At 40.5% G+C, this 16725-nt stretch overlaps 1 protein-coding gene across 10 annotated transcripts in view; it reads right to left on the bottom strand.

Moving 5' to 3' along the window:
* Window positions 1-16725, bottom strand: part of TEC (tec protein tyrosine kinase) — a 103378-nt gene that overhangs the window by 73938 nt on the left and 12715 nt on the right. For 4 of the 10 annotated variants that reach the window (XM_084856830.1, XM_084856828.1, XM_084856826.1 and 1 more), the window contains one exon: window positions 2750-2932. In XM_084856830.1, coding sequence (XP_084712956.1) covers window positions 2750-2887 — 138 coding nt within the window. In that variant the 5' untranslated portion in view covers window positions 2888-2932. Of the gene's footprint in view, window positions 1-2749; window positions 4106-5754; window positions 5858-9237; window positions 9295-9926; window positions 10005-16484; window positions 16572-16725 lie in introns of those variants that run through there. The other 6 variants (XM_084856822.1, XM_084856831.1, XM_084856823.1 and 3 more) reach the window with 4 other exon arrangements.

Raw genomic sequence — 16725 nt, 5'->3', positions numbered from 1 at the left:
AGAATTCTATTATTCGATCATACATTTTGTAGCATTTGTTTGTTTTAATATTTTAAAATGACAAATTGCCTGGGATGCCTTGGTAGAAAGATGGCAAATAAGTGCAATAAAAACAAACTCTTGTGACCTACCTTCCAGCCTGGGCACATTGTTTCCTAATGAGATGGTCCTGCCCAACTGAGTCCCCATTCACCACCCTTCCCCACATTTTGCCTCTTGAACCTGACTGTCTGCCTGCCTTAAACTACACTGCTTTCCTCTCGCCCTCATCTGACTGGGAGCTTGATTCTTCCTGACATTAGGACTCTGGTCTTGTTACCATTTGGGAAGCTGACTCCCAGCAAACTCTGACCAGATGTTAATTGGTCACCAATTGACCTGTATCGCTTCTCTTTGGCACAATCCTGTAACGTAGTCATGCGAGATAAGTTTCAAGTCACATATGCAGCAATTTCACAATGCATAAACACTGCAGCCAAAAAAAAAAAAAGTTCCCACTCTAATCATTTTAACAAAATGATCTTTGCAATGAGGTATATGTGGGGCTACCTCTGAAGATGTTCCAAAAACTTGTTAGTGCAGAAGAGAGCAACAAAGCTGGTTACTAGAAATGGCCACTTTGAACATATTATTCCAGTCAACTGGTTGCTGGTCAATTTCTGGGACCGATTCAAAGTGTTGATGCTGACTGTTACAGCCCTAAACGGCTTAGGACAGACTACCTGAATGAAATGCCTTCTCCCTAGGTTCCTGCCCAAATGTTTACATAACCTTCAGAGACTCTTTAGGTGCCACCTCCCACAGTGGTGTGACAGATGGCTACCAGGGAAACAGCCTTCTCTACAGTGGCCCCCTGTCTGTGGAATGCCCTTCGTTAATGAATTCCCTTCATTCAGTGGCTTCTCTGAGCTCTCCTGCTCTTGGATAATGGCTGGAGCCTGCTGAGCTCCTCTCTCTCGTTCCCAGCTCCCAGTCTCTGTAGCATTCATTGCTCCTATTGTCCACATCTCCACCACAGGCCTCTGAGACAAGGGCTCCTAGGCCCCCTTCTTACACTACCTTTGTAGCATAGGAAGCTGCCTTATACCAAGGCAGACCATCTGTCCATCTAGCTCAGTACTCAGTAGAGACAGGAATGGCTCCCCAGGATTTCAAACAGGAGTCTTTCCCAGCCCTACCTAGAGATGCCACGGACTGTAAACCTCCAAGAGAACCTTGGACAGTATACAAATAATGTAAATCAGTTCAATAATTAAGTAGATAAAAGGCTCTAAACTTTATGGGATGTTCTGCATGCAAGCTTTGTGCTCTACCTCTGAGCTGTGGCTCTTCCCTCCCATGTAGCAGTGTGGAAGCTGCTTTAGGCCAGGTCCATCTTCAATCACTTGGGTAACGTCAAACGCCATTTTGTTGCTCCTTTCTATGCCAGCACTGCCACTCCCAGAAATAGGCGCAATACTGGGATGACTAGGAGCTGAATGCAGCATAGGCATTTCCCAACGCACACCAGGGCTTCTGACATTACCTGAGCAGCACAAGACAGAACTGTACTGCAGCAGCTCACTCTGCAAACATAACGGAATAAGGAGCTCTTATTGCTCATGCTCTAAGGAGTGTAAGAACGGACACCTGAAAAACTGTAAACAGTTGTCCATCGTGTAAGCAGTCATTTGTTGGCCAGCATACCACAGAAATTTCTGTGACATTCCAGTTTGGGGGAAAAGGCAGGCTGTGTATGAGGTTATTTATGCATATTCTGGAAAATGAAACATACGTATATCACAAGCAACTCTACCTCTTTCACTACACAAGACTGTTAATTGGCTGTTAATCCACTGTACCTACCTTACTTTCGTCACAGAATTGAGATCTGAGCACTACATGAGGGGCATTTCCTTCCCTGCTTTTCCACTACATAGCCTCTAGGTGGCACTGTGGTATTGTGGAATGACGGAATACACAAGAGGAAATTGTGCTTTCTTTCGCTTTCACAATTAAATGCTGCATTTTCCCTGCTCTGAAAAACTAGCTGAAAATGCTAGTTAGACACGGAAGCGAAACTGGAGGGTCACAATGTTGTCTAAAGAACCCATAAATAACCATGAGTAGGGAATGACAAGCACAGGATCAATACCTCATGTAAAAAAGCCCTACATCGCAAGAGCAACTGTACTTCTCAGTACATATCAGATATCAGCAACAGCTCAGTCAGCCATATCAATATATATTACTATTCCAAAATCCATATTAGGGTAATACTTTTATTAAGCCAACTCAAGATCATAAAATAGTGTGCAAGCTTTCAAATTCTCCAGAACTCTTCATCAGGCAAGATGGCAAACAAAGCAAAAAAGGGGGGGTAGAGAGGAAAAAAGTAGCTGATACTCAAGCCATGGAGTATGCATTTAGTTACAGTCTAAAGATGGAGTGTAGGAAGATGCTGCAGACATTCAAATTAGGCTCTATATGTTACTGTGAGTGCTATAATGGAAGAAGTTAGCCTGATTATTTTTTTTCATATTAATAAATAGATTTTCAGTACAATCTAGCTCATCCTACATAAAAGGTAAAGTACTAATATCAAGATCTATTATTCATCCATCCTGTATCAACTGTATGAACTTAGTATAGCCACTATCAAAGCTCAGCAGATTAAAATCAATAGAGTGACACCCCCACAAACATTCTCTCAAGGAAACGGCAAAAAGGCAGAAGCAAAAGGAAGCGGCAAAAAGGCACAGTTTCTTACCTCTGGACGACCTTCATAATATGCTAACATGGATTTTGTAAGAACAAAAAGCCTCTCTTTATAATTTAAAGGAGATGTCCTCTTCTTTTGTTGTGATCTTTTAATCAGAATCTCTTCCAAGATAGTGTTCATATTCATTTCAGCCACTTGATCAATCTTTCCCCGGCCATTGAAAATCCAGTTCTGTAAAGCAGAGAAGTACTTTGATGTCATATTTTTCTGTGACATGGATGCATGGCAGTAAAGGTAAGGCAAACTATCAGTACACTTTCAAAATCCAGTGTAATTACACTCTTGACACAGTAACTTGGAATTCTGCAGGTTAAACATTAGACAGAAAGGTTTACACTTCACTTAGCTGAGGTCTGCAATGGCATATCCTCTCTGGCCGGAGGCCTGTACTTGACACATTTCAGAACAGCGCATTTCAGCTACTTTAGTATTGATGACGACGTTCATATGATACAGACTAGAACATGGGAAGCACAGATTAAATTAACTCCATATCAAATATGTATTCAGACAAAACAAAACAGAGCTCCCCCGCCCCCCGCCAAATTAAGGCACTGTAAATGATTGTGAACACCTGCAAGCTTGCTGTTGGAGGTCATAACAGAAAAAGCGTTAGGATATAACTTTTCTCTATGATGTACTCATTTTTTATTTATTGGGATTTTTTTCCTGTGGGGGGAGCATTTGAAAGTAGTATCCCCCATCTGTAATCTGAAATGATAGGGGACCAATGGTATAATTCAGTATAAGGCAGATTCCTATGTTTCTGTCACCTCAGCATTCTAGGAACCTCATTCCTACTTCATTGTGCTGTATGCGTAGGCCTAGCCAATGTGACACTCCTTTAAAAAAGAAACTAACAAAAGATAGTAACATCTCTCTGAGTGGGTATCTTACCTTTGTATACAGACATGCACACACACATATTCTACTTAGTAATTAAAATTACTGCTTTCTTCAGATGAAGAAAGGCTGCTGGATTGTACCAATCTTCCCTATTTCCATTTATTTATCAGTCTGACACACACACCCTTTAAAAAAGAAAGAGTTCGCACAGTTTCTCCTATATACTAGCAGCTACAACCTGTTCAACCATACATGTGATTGCAACTGTGTGGGGAATGTTAACATGAACCAGGCTATACAGCCAGTAGCACTTCATAGCAGCAGCAAAAGACCTTTTCCTATGCAATCTTGGCACACATGTTCGAAGAAGGGCTGTGGCTGCTTTCATGTAGAACAGGGATGGGCAACTTGCAGCCTTCAGCCTAATTTCAAAAGCCCTCTGCATGCAATCAATTCAGACCTCTGGCAAGAGCAATCTATCTGTTTCCTTACAGCCCACTGCATAGGAAGGAAGAGGGAGGGAGAAAAAAAAGGGGGTGGCAGAAAGAGAGTGGTAAAAAGAGAAAAGGGTTTTATTTATTTATTATTTATTTATTGCATTTATATCCCGCTTTTCTCCCTCTTGCAAGGAACTCAAGGCAGCTTACATTATCCTCCTCCTCACCGTTGTATCCTCACAACAACAACCCTGTGAGGTAGGTTGGGCTGAGAGTCTGTGACTGGCCCAAAGTCACCCAGAGAGCTTCCATGGCCAAGTGGGGACTAGAACCCGGATCTCCCGGCTCCCAGTCCGTCACTCTCACCACTACACTACACTGGCTCTCTCTTTTGGCTCTGGCCCTGCCCACTGTACATTTTGGCCCTGCTCACCACCAACATGTGTCTCCTGATAGATCACAGAATAGTAGGGTTGGAAGGGGCCTATAAGACCATTGAGTCCAACCCCCTGCTCAATGCAGGAATCCAAGTCAGAGCATCCCTGACAGATGGCTGTCCAGCCTCATCTTGAATTCCTCCAGCTACCTCCCTAGGTCACCCATAGATTACCCATGAGGGAATACGGCCCTCAACAGAAAAAAGGTCGCCCACCCCAGATGTAGAAGGTATATAGTGAACATAGTTGTGTTAACATAATACCTGATCAATACATGTGGTTATTTATACACTACCTACATTTACTCCTCAACCTTAAATACAGTTGTTTGGAATTAATTTCAAGATTTGATACACATACTAGACTTGGTATAGAACAGCTGCCCAAAACAATATCCAAACCAAATGACTAGGCAAGACAGTGGAAGTTGAGATTCAGTATTAATAGGTGCAAGGTAATTCATACTGGAATAATAATCCTAACTAAAAAATGCACTGATGACTTCCGACTTCAGCAAAGAGATTTTTGGGACTATTGTACAAAGCTCACTGATGCAGCAATAAGAGAATAATGAAATTATATTATGTCTGTGATGCATCTAAATAATTATTTTGCTAAAGGATATAGTCTACAATGTTGGTATCCCCAAGTAGCAGTGGAAAACACAGGAAATGGTCAATTAAATAATCAGGGGAGATGGATCACCTTCCATATCAGGAGGAATTGAATATCAGGATTTTTTTTTCTGTTAAACACATACAAAAATTTCAATATCACCTACATTTAAGACAAAATAAATAATTCAATAGTTTTTAATAAAACTATTGTATCATAAAAATGGTACAATAAAAATGTATCATTTACCGATGGAACTCATTTCTACATGATGTTGTGATGGCCACTAGCATAAATAGCTACAAAAACAGGACCTTGTATACTTGGATGATGGGTATATTGACAGCTACTCGCCATGACAGCCAAACACACAATATTTTCAGAAATGGTGTACTTCATATCATCAAGTTTTGCAGATTACCAATAGGAAATGGACATCACAATCATTACCTGTTTTTCAAATTCCCTGAGCCAACTGTTTGACCACAGTCCAAACACAGAACGTTGAGCAAATGAGACAGTAATTTGGCCCAGCACTGCAATTCTTACATCAAATCAGTGTGGCCTTTAGCCACAATGTCCATTCCAGCTTTTGTTGGCTGTCAAAAAAGCTGAATGTCTTACGCTTTAGAAAATAATCCAATGCAGCCAAACTCACCTGTGAAGACAGACTTCAGTCTTAATATAATTATGTTTCAGTGTAGGTTCCTGCTAAAGATTTCTTCACAGCGGCGGTGCTCATTAAAAACGTCCTATAGAAACTGAGAGTCATATGGTTCAACTTGTTTGCAATAGTTGTGGGAGTTTCAAAATGTGATCCCTCCCAAATTTCCATAATTCTCAGCTCCACCAACCCTTGCTTAGCCAGTCTGACTAGCTGAGATACTGAGGTTTAACTACCAGAGAAGTCAGAGTTTCAGGTCCTCTGACTGCTAAGATGTTTATGCTTCTCATCTCAGTTGTCAAAACAGCACTGTATACACACACACCTGATGCAATTTCATGAAGTCCAATATATGAAAATGGAATGGAATAGCATTAGAATCACACGCATAAAGACATCTGGGTCTCTATGTGAAAATCAACATTATTTCAATATTTCCACACAGACAGAAAACTGAAATATGAAGAGAGATGCACCAGATCTTGTCTGATCTCGGAAGCTAAGCAGGGTCAGCCGTGGTTAATACTTGGATGGGAGACCGCCTGGGAATCAGGCTTCCTGCACTGAGCAGGGGGTTAGACGCGATGGTCTTGTAGGCCCCTTCCAATTCTATGATTCCATGATATACATGCAATCCAAGATCTGCTGAAAACAGGATATTTTTATTTCTCTCATTCAGAACTGACAGTAAGAAGTCAACCTCATAATGGCAACCAGCACTCCAGTAAACAAGCCAAAATGCACCTCAGAAATAACGCAGAGGACTAGCACGTCATAATTCTCAATAATTCTGAAATTGTTGTAGGGATTGTAGTGGCAACCAGGAACATACCACACACATGATAAAATGGATCAATCTGGAAGTCCTCCCTTCAAACACTCAAAAACACACACACCTCAGACTGGGAAAAAGGGCAGTCAGGAATATATTTAAGCCTACTGGATACAAGCAATCCAGATTTACAAGGATGATTTATATAGTTTCTCAAAAGGAAATAAAAGCCAACATACTCCTTCCTACCCTTTAATCTAATTCATCTGCTTTTATATTCATTTAATACAAAAGTACAAAATGCAGCTAAACATTTTTATCTGTCCATCTCATAGCCTATTTTAAAAATGATGATCTCAAGTCTTTCATTTTCCATGTGGGGAAATTATAGCATTGGGAGGCTGAGTAATCTGATCTGTCATAGGTTGAGTCAGTACCAAAGTCAATCCTGATCCTCGAAATCCCACAGTTTTGTCTCTCACTCTATGAATGCTCTATGAACTGCAGTGGAAAAATGACTGAAACTCCTGGTAGAGATTGTGTACCTGAATCTATCCAGCTCAGTTTCAGCTTCACTAACCTTTCAGCAATTACAACCAGCAAACATGTAAAGGCACCTTTGCTCACTTGAAAACAAAGGGTTTAGGTTAGGAGTCCACAGCTGGAGCATCCTAGACCAAATCTGGTCCACAGAGACCTGTCGCCTAGCCCCCCCCCCCCCAGTTGCCAACATAGAGGCTAAAGAGGTGTGGAGAAAATGGCATCTACAGCAACAAAATTTACCATGCCTCTTTTAACAGGTGGGGGTTGAGATGCTGCGCTATCAGTTTTCACTCCCTTTCCAAAATGACCCTGCAAGAAAACTAGTTGCTGATCAAAGCTTCAAGCACTCTGTAACTGGACTGATTTGCAGGCTGCCTCCAGTCAATGGGTTGGGTCCTGAGTTCTCTAGTCTTCCACAAATGGAAGAACTCTTTTCACTCAGGGAGGGGACTCCATCTAATAGAAGCTTCCACTGGGGGGGGGGAGAAAGGGGAGGCAATTTTCATCCATTTTCCCTCCCCTTTGCAGCCCCCTGTGCCACTACCACCCCATTATCCCAGAGAGTCCATCCAACCCTCTGGAACAGATTTCAGGGGTGCAAGGAGTTGTGGGGAGGGCAGGAATTAGCAAAAATTGATTCTTCCTTCTTGTGCTGGTGAGAAAGCCCTGTGAGAAGAACTCCAGTGAGGGGATGCTTCTGGTCACAGAACATTAGTTAGGATCCATGCCACTGTAATCTAGAAATTATTATATTTATTATATGATTCAGGAAAGGCTGATAAGATGTCTGTTAGCATGGTTCAGGCTCCTATTCGATTCTGAAAATAAATCTATCTTTAGGAATGAGAATACTGACAAACACAGAAATATCTTTACACTGTTCTAAGATTAGCCCTACAGAAAACAATGTTTCTCTTTCTTAAGAGCATGTTAAATACAAAACTTTATGATGTCCAAAACAAAAATGTCTAAATTCAAAACATCTCCTTCCTAGAGGTAAGCATGGGATATGTTTACACTGCAAACATAAACTAGTCGAAGGAAGCTATGACAAACAAGCTAGTTTAAAATTAGTTTAATGGATCTGCCCATAGTCAGGACTGTGTCTACTCTGCATAGAAACGAAATTCTGCTCTACTGTTTGTCAAATTCAGCAACAAGAGCTGAATTCTATGGCCAGCATGAATCATGCAACTTGGACAAATATGAACAATTTCTCTAATTTTTTATAAGGCATTCTGCAATTTTACTGATTTGCATAATTTATGCTGCTTCTGCTAATTGCCTGGAGGAAGGACAAAAACTATGCAGGGTACTAAAACCCCACCCATGATGCAGCAAGATGGAAAAGCTGTCAAGCTGAGTGAAATTCTTGCACTAACCAATAGTAAGAACGAGTTAACAATGGTGGCAGTTTTCAGCTATACAAACAACCATCAGCATAGCAATTGCTTTGTTTGCTGGCATTCCAGTGGTCTCTGGACGTACTAAAATACCCAAATATTGTGCAACATGTACAGAAACCAACTTTTCACTGCATAGTAGGGGTAAGTATAAATCACAATTACCTGCTGATTTCCAGTGTATCGGAAAGCATATTACAGTGGATATTACACAAACAATAAAAATGTTGGTATCCATCCTATTAACATGCATGTCATGCAAATTATGCTAATTCTATAAATTTCATGGGTGAAAAATGCTCATTATCTATTGTCCTCCAGTTCATGAGATACATTTAATATGAGCTTTGATGCCAAATACAATCTCTATTGCTGGCTTGTACCAAAAAAATCTTTAAAAGATATTACTTAGCAAAGATTGTCATATGAAGTGGAAAATGGAAAAAAAATGTGTTAAAGGAAAAATTCTAATGCATTATGAGATACCAAAAAGAAGAAGTCAGAACACATTCATCTGCTTTTAACAAAGGGAAACACACTCTGAAGCTCTCTTTTTTCTTGCACATGGTGTTTTATTTTAAGAATGAAGAAATGATAAATAAGCATGTTCAGATACACTTCTAATTTTTGAACTTCATGCTTCATCCTAAAATGGGCCATTATGAGTACAAAATGTATAAATGAGTACAAAATGTATACTGGCTTGACAATTCTCTTTACAGAGGAAAATCCAATACACAATTTACACATGAAACTTACGTTGGTAAGAACAGAGGCTTCTGGTGAGGCACAGTAAACGTTTACGAGCTAGGTTTCTCTGCCAGGATTGAATGTCTGATAGTGATCTTTAGAGTATGCTGGAAGCAAACATCTTTCTAATCTGGAAAGCTTCCTCGTCTTGCTTTTTGGATGGAACTATAAACTTGTTTGTGTTTGCTGAACCCAAAGCTGTTTGGGCCTTTTAGTTGAGATACTGAAAAACTGATCCTGGCCAAGGAACTACACTGCAATCTGTTATCTGCAGATATTTATTGGAACTGTAAAGGCTTGTGGCTAATTACTAGAATTACTGCAATAAAGGTTTTACTGGGACATGAGCCTCTGTATTGGGAAGTCAGGTAGTGACACTGATGGTGGGGCTTCAGGGTCCTACATAGCTCTATTCCCTTCACTATGACCAGTAAAACTAGAATAAATCTGCATAATTTTTTACATTTGCATATTCTACAGAATTCAGCTTTTCTACCATGATTCAGCTTTTCTTGTATTACCTGGACTGCCTTGACAAATGAATTTTTATTTTATGCATGCACAGCCCTGTCTCTTCCCTATTGTACCTGAGAACACACAGTCCCGGGGCCGATCTACATTGCGCCCGCCATCGCAATGAATTCAGTGTCCCATCAGGTTAAACGCTCTCGCATTAAAACGTGATTATTCACACTCACCCATTTTCCCCGTTGTGGTGCTTCATCGAATGCGCGAGCTCGGTTCACACTAGAGCGCTGTGCTGTTTTCCTGCTGTTTTCCTGCGCACACTTGTCTCACCTCGGATGCTAAGCGGGGTCAGCCCTGGTCAGTAGTTGGATGGGCGACTGCCTGGGAATCAGGCTTCCTGCACTGAGCAGGGGGTTGTCCTATCCCTTCAAATGAGACTAAGTTTTACCTCCTCCTATCCCCCGCTCCGGATGTTTTTTTTTTAAATTAAGGCGTTATCCTTGCAGAATCGGGGCTTCTCCGCAAAGTTTTTTTTTTCCTAATTCAGGCATGATCTTCGAATCTTTGATAGGAGGGGGTAAAACTTAGCTTCATTTGAAGGGATAGAACAACCCCCTGCTCAGTGCAGGAAGCCTGATTCCCAGGCAGTCACCCATCCAACTACTGACCGGGGCCGATCCTGTTTAGCTTCCGAGATTAGATAAGCGCAAGCACATCCAGCCCTTTGCTTGTTGCTGAGGAAACGGGGACTGCTGAGGAAGCTATGCGATCAGTAGCCGGAAGAAGACATGGGGCTGTCGAGAGCTGTGATTGGACAGGAGGGAAATACAAACACTGCCATATATGGACAGGCGGGGGAGGGACTACGACCGGATATGGTAGCGAAGGCGGAAAATCAGAGCACATTAAGGGGAAATACTAGGATATTAGAGTATTGAAAGCGGGAGCATGGAAGTGGGAAATTCCGGTTCCAATTCGAGGCAGGTACTGCGTAGTGTGAAAGGCAGGCGGTGAAACCTCATTGGAAGCGAAAAAAGGCGGTAAGTGTAGATCCAGCCCTGGACACCTCACCTCTGACCCCGAGGATCTGGTTCATGCCCTGGATCCCCATTACAGATGCCATATTGGAATGTGAGAGTATCCTTTTCATCCCTGTAAAGACTGTATTATATAATTTCCTTTGTACCATACTTAGCTCCAGGGAATCATAAAACAGACATATGGGGCGAGTATTAGCTTGCTTAGAATCTGGAAAGTCCTGAGCAGGATGTTCTGCCTGATAACTAACCAAAGCTAACTTCATAATAGCTCACAGTGCTAAAGATGCAGGCAGGGAAGGGTTAAAATACTGAGGGAGGAAACAGTGTCCTGCTGACACAAAGGAGAGGGGCAAGATTTGGACATGTAAGAGGGGCTGCTCATGTACTCCCTGCTAAACTGAAAAACGTTTCTCTGAGTATTTACTAGTTCAGGAAGGTATTTTCAGAGCCACTGAAGATGACTCTGTGTTTATTTATCTGAAGAAAACAGAAAGCAGAATCACGTAAACTAATGAGTCCAAGCAGCCAGCAAAATGTTAGCTATGCTGATGTTGGGTAGAACAGATGATCCTTAGCAGCTGCTTTCACTAAAGGACACCACTAAGTACTTTAAAAGTAGTTTAATTACTTTTACTACCTATGTAGTTTTAAGTACTAGTTAACTACACTGCAGTAAAAGTAAGTGCAACTACTACCTTTGTAACTACTTTGAAGTAATTAAGTAGTTTCAGCTACGTTTTTATAGCAAATTTTCCCCCATTGAAAAATAACACATTGAAATGTATTTGTTGTTAAATAGATCAAACAAAGCGGTTTAGAGATGGTTCTCTAATTCTCCAAATTTAGCACATATGTCACAGCAGGTCTGTAAACTGCTCTCTTTCTGGGCAAGGCTGAACTGCTAGATCAAAATATTCTGCAAACAGCCCTCTAAAAATGCTGTACCCTGAGCAGGCTCCTACTAATTAGCTGTAGGAATGGGGGCAGAGGGGTGAGGTGTGTGCCACACTCTCTGCTGCTAATTGCAGGCATACCTGTATTCTTCTTAGTGACTGATTTGGTATTTCTATTAGTATTTATGTGGAGTCTTCAGTATGATAATAAAGGATGAATTATTTGAAATATATATTTTCCCTGATGGGTGAAAGTAATTATTATTGTTAATAGTTAAACTACAGTAGTTGACTACCAACAAAAGCAGTTTAGAATGCAGTCCTATGCATGTTTAGACAGAAAAAAAGCCTACAATACCCAGCATGCCCCAGCCTGCTGGGTACTGTAGTATGGCTGGCTAGGGCCTGGTGGGAACTGTAGGCCTCTTTTCTGTCTAAATATGCATTGGACTGCACTTCTAATTACCTAGTTTGAACTATTTTTCATAAAGTAGTTGTAATTACTTACCATTCAACTACTATAGATGACAAGTAGTTTAACTTGCAGTTTAATTATTTATCATTTCGTGCCCATCTGTGAGTATTTTTGCCCCACTATTTCTACAAATAGATAACTGTTGCTACCTCAGGTTTCTCTTCCACAACACCTCACTTAAATAGTCAAGAAAATAGTAGCTTTCTTCTCTGTACTACTGCAGCGGTCTGAATTTGGGTACTGAAGAAAATGTAGCTTCTTTTTTTTAGCTTCTCCAGAAAAAGGAAGCTGTAAGGGAAACAACTTGAATGTTACACCCCAAACTGAAGTATTTGTCTTCTTATAAATCACATAAGTTCGGTAACTGACATTACCATTTACACGCGACTGTGACACATAAATGAAAGGGCTGGGTCACATATGCCTGTTCATCACTTGTAACTACAATAGTAAGTGATAATTTGCATGTTTGAATGGGCCATCACAGATCAAACACCAAATATGGAGCTTTCTCACTTTCATTCACCTCAATTTGTTTTTGATTTTTTTCCCCATGGAGTCAGTTCAGCTGTCACTATCAATTATGCAATGAATAGGAGTAGGGAATTAAAATGATATACACATGTGTGAGTGTGAACCAGCTGTAAGAACATGGATGTATGGCAGCTTTCTTTACACTTGGTTCAATATTTTAGCAGGAACTGCAGTAGGAAAAGGAATGTATCTTTTCCCAAAGACAGTCCCACACTGACACCTGAAAACTAGTTGAATGTTCAGCCCACACTGGTCCTGTACTGACCTCTTGTGTGGATGACAAACACAACCTGAAACCTCCATATAGATAGACTACAGGAGTTAGCTGCAACTGAATGCACTTTCAGCCTTTTAGAAAGGGTCATGTTGGATGACCCCTAGGAGGAATAAAACATCTCTCCTTCTTTGCAGGAAACATCTAACCCAGTAATGTTTCTTGAAGAGCTATGTGTATATACATCACATGACTTCTCAAAATAAATATGCACGTGGTCGGGGGGCATAAAAATGTATCTAGATAGTCATCATGTCTGTGGCAGACTTTTCTTGTTGACTAACATAACTATTTTTGTTAACTTGAATAGTTGCCTTTTTCAGCCGCTATTTAAATGTCAGTTAGTAGAAAAGGAAGAGGAAATAGAAACAAATAAAAGGAAAGGAAACACATGGGGAAACTAATTGCTAACTAGCTCAGGAAGACTAAAGAATTGTTCTAGCATTTTGTTCCTCCACTAAGGAAGCTTAAAGTTCTATAGTCGCCTAAAAATTTACAGTGAAAATCCTAGACATATCTACTCAGAATTAAGCCCCACTGAGTTCAATAGAGCTTACTCTTCAGTAAGTGGGTATAGGATTGCAACCTAATATACTGACATAAGCAAGAGAATTGCATATATTTATTCTTGAAAGCTTATGCTGTCTCTTGGCTTATGATACTTCACATATGCAAGTAGAATAAGAGAGATGAACTAGGATAAAACTGCATCGTGCTTACTTGCTCTGTACTTTTCATTCTGGGGAATTAACAGAGCTAATTAAGGCTCTGGTTTTGCTTATCTGGAGATTAAAATTAATGGGAAGGATCCAGCCAAAATTAAGCTTTTGTGCAGCACAAACCTATTTATATTTATTTGGAAATAAGTCCCACTGTGATTAATGAAGTCACCCCTAGGGAAGTGCATATAGGACTGCAGGCTTTAGTTCCATTGGTTTCAATGGATTGGTTTAACACCTGCTTACCTCTCTTCCAATGAAACATAAATGTCCTTAAATCTATCCTGAATAACTGCAAACACCATTTTCTTGTGACATTAAAAAGAGTTACTTTTTAGTCTTCTTACTGCAAATCAGAAGGCAGTGTGTGACATTTTACCCACTGATTATAATCTGATTGCAGGATGAGGCAGTTATGCATCATAACATCTGCTTTACTTTATTTCAGATATATACTTTGCAAGCACCAAGTTCCTCCATGCCATCCTAAGTATTTAAAGTCTGAATATATAAGATACAGTCATTGACAGCATGCTACTCTAGCAGTTACCTACTAATAAATAGGGTTCCTTATGCTATGTCTCCCACATCCTGCTAAAACCAGCACAGGAAGGGACATAGTAGGCTGGTTAAGACATAGCACTAAAACCTAGTTTAGCATTATGAGTACAAGCCTAGCTTGCCCCTGGACTACCTCGCTCTCTCTTCCTCCTCAGGCATCCTTGCGAGGAGAAGTTTGGAAGTTTTTGCTTCCATTTTTTATCAATTGTAGCTTGCCGTGGACACATTTTAACTATTAGTGGAACCAAGCCAATTTCAAACTTATGGAGCTGGCTCATTTTCATAACCACAGTTAAAATTAACCATGGTTTAAGATTCAGACATGCTAAACTGTGGTTAATCTAAAAGGGAAATGGAAGCTTCCAGTCTCTTCTCATGATCATGCTGTAGGAGAGGACAGGGGGAGTGAGTGAGCCTGCAGAGAGGCTAAGTTCATTCTCGTAATGCAGCCACTCTCTTTGGCAAAAGCCTTTTGTGGAAACTGCATCATTGGCTCCTTTGTGTTAAGCTAAGGAGACCTTTGTCTGAGTTATTCTCCTAAGTGCTGTCTATAATTGTCCCAGCCAAGATTAATGGCAGCCATTTTACAAGTCTTTTTTACTTGTTTTCATAATGGTCTTGGCACATGAACGACTGCAGAGTGATACAGTATTCTGAAATGACTGAAATTATAGTATTAATTGCTTCTTGGAGGCACCCATACTGAGCACGTGCACCTTATATTGCCCTAAAATAAACTTAGCAGAGCAACCACCCATGCAAAAAATCTTGTTAACACTTTATGGAACATGAAATTTGTCTGCGATAGAGGAAGTGTCCAGAACAAAGACAAAATAAAGCATATGGGCATGTGATTTTAAGAGACACTGGGTGCATTCCAACACACAACTGTAAGCTAGGATTTTGGCAAATGCTAGGTTACCATGAATGTGCTGCATGCTAGTAACCCATTCCCCCTTGCTTGGGTCTTCCCACTAGCATAAGTGGCTAAACTAACCAAAAATCAAAAGCTTACCATGATAATCGAACCCAGGACCCTGGTTTTGTGCCCCCAAACAAGCCAGGATTAGCAAGTCAAAAACAAACCCTGGTTTATAATCCTAGCTTGTAAAAGGTGCAACAAACTATGATTCCGGGCTGAGACATCATAGTAGCTTCCAATTTCTGGTTAATTCAGCCACTCACAGTAGCAGTAAGACCCAGCAGGAGTGAACAGGCTGCGTGCATTAGTATGCAACTTGCTCTCACAGTAAGCCAGAAGCTTGGCTTATTGTTGTATGAGAACGTGGCCATTGGGTATTTCTAGAATAAATAAAATCAGATACATCAAAATAGGCAAGGTAAATAAAAATACAATGGGTTGGATCCAGAGCAAGTTAGTTGCACATAAGTTCATTGAAATGAATTGGACTTAAATTAGTCATGACGAATTTTCCATATTGATTGAAATGGGACCTAAGTCCAACTAACTTGCTCAGGATTCAACCAGTCATTTGCTATTAGCCAAGTTTATTAACATTATATGGAACTTGAAGCAAATGTCATCATTTGGACATCAGCCAAGGCACCAAAAATCACAAGAATGCTTAAGAGATTCTACTAGCAACAGGACCAAAGCCAAGGTGCATTCCTGATTTCAGTGACATTAGTCAGAATATAAAGCAATTCATACTGAAAGTCACATAAACCTAAGTGTCTCAAGACCAAAGCAGACCAATGATTCTTTCTTGCATGCATTCTTTCCATTCACACATAAAAGGCTATGTTTAAAAATTTTATTTTAACAATAAAATCAGCCTGCAGGAGAAGAGTGCTGAACCCTCCTTGCTCCTGCACCTTACTTCCCCTCAGTCTGTTGCTATAGCCACTATTTTTCATTTATATCCATTCTTCAGGTATGTTTCTCCCTTCTTTGGTTTTGATATAACTATCAGAACCAAGGAAGGGCGAAACATACCTGAGGAATGGACCAAGGGAAGGTAATGTGTGTGTGTGTGTGTGTGTGTGTGTGTGTGTGTGGAGTTTAGAGTCCCTCTGCTGCATGCTCATTTTAAGTCTTTAAGTAAAACTTCCATCCCCATGCAACTTTATATGTGAACAAAGTGGGCACACATATGATAGCCCCATTATGTCTAGTCTGGCCATAATGATTATTTGGCTAAATTTTTCTTATTGAAAGGCAGAGAGAAAACAGCAGGAAATGTTGGCATAGTGCAGCAATGTAGACTAATTGCACTGAGCAGATTAAAAAAAAAACAGTACTACAATACCTCCAACTACTCCCTCACCCACCTTTTTCCCTGTCCTTTTTCTCCTGCATTGGTCTCTGATCCAGCACGTCATGAGAGGTACACAAATGGAGGGGCAATTCTGTGCCCGCTGTAGAAATCAATATGGAATAGGATCACTTTCTTGAAAATGATTCCCATGTAATGATTCGTCTTCTACTGTTCCATAAAGCCATCAGCCAATATAGTGCATGGATAAGAAGATCAAGCCTTAAGGGAACTGGGGCTAAGACAAAAGACAATCA

This window comes from Heloderma suspectum, chromosome 5 (genome assembly GCF_057233095.1).
Source record: "Heloderma suspectum isolate Gila_16-S chromosome 5, 16-S_ref, whole genome shotgun sequence".
Taxonomy (NCBI): domain Eukaryota; kingdom Metazoa; phylum Chordata; class Lepidosauria; order Squamata; family Helodermatidae; genus Heloderma; species Heloderma suspectum.
Note: the sequence above shows the minus strand (reverse complement) of the source record. Positions and strands in the feature narration are given on the sequence as shown.